We start from the raw sequence: 2957 nt of genomic DNA on the forward strand, positions 1-2957 counted from the left end.
TATTTGATTTTTATTCTGTGTTCTTTGGAAGGAAAACAGAATTTTGTTTGTTTTGTTTTACATGTACAAGAAACAGACATGAAGATAGAAAGAAGGAGACAGTCCCAGGGGAAACCATTTGCTCAGAGAAGAAAAACAAAGATCAGAGAGCACATGTCCCCCCCAAAAAAACCCTCCTCCTTCATTCTTCAAACACTGTCCCTGCTCCTGGGACTGAGTTTTTGAACTCAGTGGATCCTGAGTTCACCCTGCAACCCAACTACTTTCTGCCACCCTGTGGGGAGGTTTGTGTCTGGGATCTTGCTGACTTCCTCTCACTGTGTCTCTTGCACAGTAATACACAGCCGTATCATCAGTGGTCACAGAACTCAGCTGCAGGGAAAACTCATTCTTGGATGTGTCTCTGGAAATGGAGCTGCGGCTCTTGAAGAATGAGTTGTAGGAGGTGCTACCACTATAACTTATTTGCCCAATCCACTGCAGTCCCTTCTCTGTAGACTGGTGAACCCACTGCCAATAGTTATTAGTGGTTGTGATGGAGGATCCAGAGACAGCACAGGTGAGGGAGAGGGTCTGTGAGGGCTTCACCAGACCTGGGCCCGACTCTTTCAGCTGCACCTGGGACAGGATACCTGGGAACAAGGAAGACCAAAGTGAGTCACAAGCAGAGACCACAAGCCACAACCTCATCTCTGAAATCTTGGAAAATCTCACCTGGGGCTGCAGTCATAAGGCAGAGGAGGAGGTACAGTCCTCCCATGTTTTTCTCCTGAGGGTCCTTCCTTTCTCAGATACACAGCCCAGAGTGAGAAATTACACCTAGTTGCCCAGATTTAAAGCCCTTCCTCCCTTACTGAGTGAAAGAGACATTTGCATGTGGGCAGCCCTGCAGCTAGAAGAGTGCAACAGGATGAGGAGAGTACTAGAGTTCATGGGGCTATCCCTTTGTGCAGGTCTCCGCCTATTTCTCTGGTCCTGATAGAAAGCTAAGTGATTTGGATCCTGTGTGCAAAGAAGGTGTATTGTTCAGAGGAAGTGAGAAGCTTCTAGCACTGGTTTTGATTGTCTTCAATTTGTGTTGGGGACTATCTCTGAAGATACGGACAAACTGATCTTGATGATTTTGGACTCTTGTCTACCCTGTGATACTGACCCTCTGGTGACTACATATATGTGGATGGAAGACATGTCTGAGGGATGTTGCTCAAGTCCCAAACAGATGCCTAAGTGGACAGTGATTCCCCTGCACTCTTGTGAGGTGGCAGGAGAGGTCTCCTGTGTGGGAGATTTCTCTGTCTTTCCTAGAGATCTCAGGAAAAGGTTCTGTTCATATATCCAGGAAAGTCAAAGATTATTTAAGTCACCAAGACAGGGATGTAGAGAGAATTTGAAAAGATTTTCACAATTATAGCTTATGGGAGAACAAGTGCTATTTTTCGATTTGAGGCAAAAAATGATTCTCTGAACATCAATTTTTTGTATTGTGATTCAGTTGATTCTAGGGGAATTAATGAATTGTTGTGGAAACTCATTTTAATCCTGCATAGCATTTGCCAATATATAGTATATTCTAAGTTAGAAAACATACCTTAACAAATTTAAAGTAAGAAGTTATAAATCACAATGAAATTAAATTAGAATTCGATTTGAGAAATGTAGCTGGAAAATCCCCAAATATTTGGAGATTAAATAGCATACTTCTAAATAACACATTGTCAATGAATAAGCCTCAAGAGGAATTTAAAAATATTTTTATTAAACAAGTACAAATATACAAGTTGTCAAAATTTGTAGGATCCAACCAGTAAGAGGGTAATTTACATCAATGAATTCATATATTAAAATAGAAAAAAAAAAAGTTGTAATGTCAGCAATTTAAGCTTCCACTTTAGGAAACTAGATGATGAAGAGAAAATTAAGAATGGAATAACCAGACGTAAGATATTTAGAGTAAAAATAAAAATTGAAAACAGGAAACAATAGAGAAAAATTCCCAAAAACAAAACCTCATTTTTTGAAAAATTTGTTGACATTGATAAGCAAGGCTAGTGAAGAAAAAAAAGACAGAGTGCACATTACCAACTTCAAAAATAAAACAGGACCTTCATCACTATTGATCCCATGGGCATTAAAAGATAATAAACGAATATTACGAACAAATCTATGGCCACAGACATGGTAACTGAACTGAAATACACCAATTCCTTGAGTGACACAAACTACAAAATTTCCAGTAAGTAAATACAGATAATAGTAGTAGTCATATATCTGTTCAAGAAATTGAATCAATAATAATTTTTCAAAATGGATATCATCAACAGATGGATTCCCTGGCAAACTCCACCAATTTTTTAAGGAAGAAATTATAACAATTCTTTACACTGAATAACAGTGCTTTGCCTAAACAACCTCCCTTAAGGTAGTTGCCTTGAAAGACCAATCTGATTATCCTCAGGACCCACTCCCTCCATTCATCATCTTTGTTTCTAGACATATAATTTGACTCAAGTCCCAGCAGGTCCCAAAATTTGAGGTATGAAGTATAACCCTATGATACGTTCCAAAACACTACATATGTTTTCTACTTTATATGGAGAAAAATACACAGATATGTGTGTGATGGATATTAGGTTTGTGAGATAATAGAGGAATTAGCATACATTTACATCTGGCCAGGTTTGTTGACGTGGGCCCACTAAGCAGAGATATTATATTTAATGTGGTAGTTCAAGAGGTTAGGAAGGGTTCTAAGTTTTGTTTGCTCTATTGGCTGAAACATGGATCAAAAAGTGCCTGTGTTAAATGAGGTGGAAATGACAGAATTGCCTTGGTATACTCCAGAAGTGGATATCCAAAGGCTTAGAGAAAGTGAAATATTAACACTGACATCATATAAGACTCAACTGCCCACTTTGGGAGAGATCCAGGGAACACTCCCATAATGAAAGTGAGAGCAG

General features: G+C 39.0%; 1 gene segment (V, D, J or C); it reads right to left on the reverse strand.

Moving 5' to 3' along the window:
* Positions 1 to 243: 243 nt before the first annotated feature.
* On the reverse strand, positions 244 to 801 carry LOC126064593 (immunoglobulin heavy variable 4-61-like). The segment is given in 2 exon segments: positions 244 to 632; positions 715 to 801. Coding segments are annotated over 2 exon segments (435 nt in total).
* Positions 802 to 2957: the final 2156 nt, after the last annotated feature.

This window comes from Elephas maximus, chromosome 21 (assembly GCF_024166365.1).
Source record: "Elephas maximus indicus isolate mEleMax1 chromosome 21, mEleMax1 primary haplotype, whole genome shotgun sequence".
Taxonomy (NCBI): Eukaryota; Metazoa; Chordata; class Mammalia; order Proboscidea; family Elephantidae; genus Elephas; species Elephas maximus.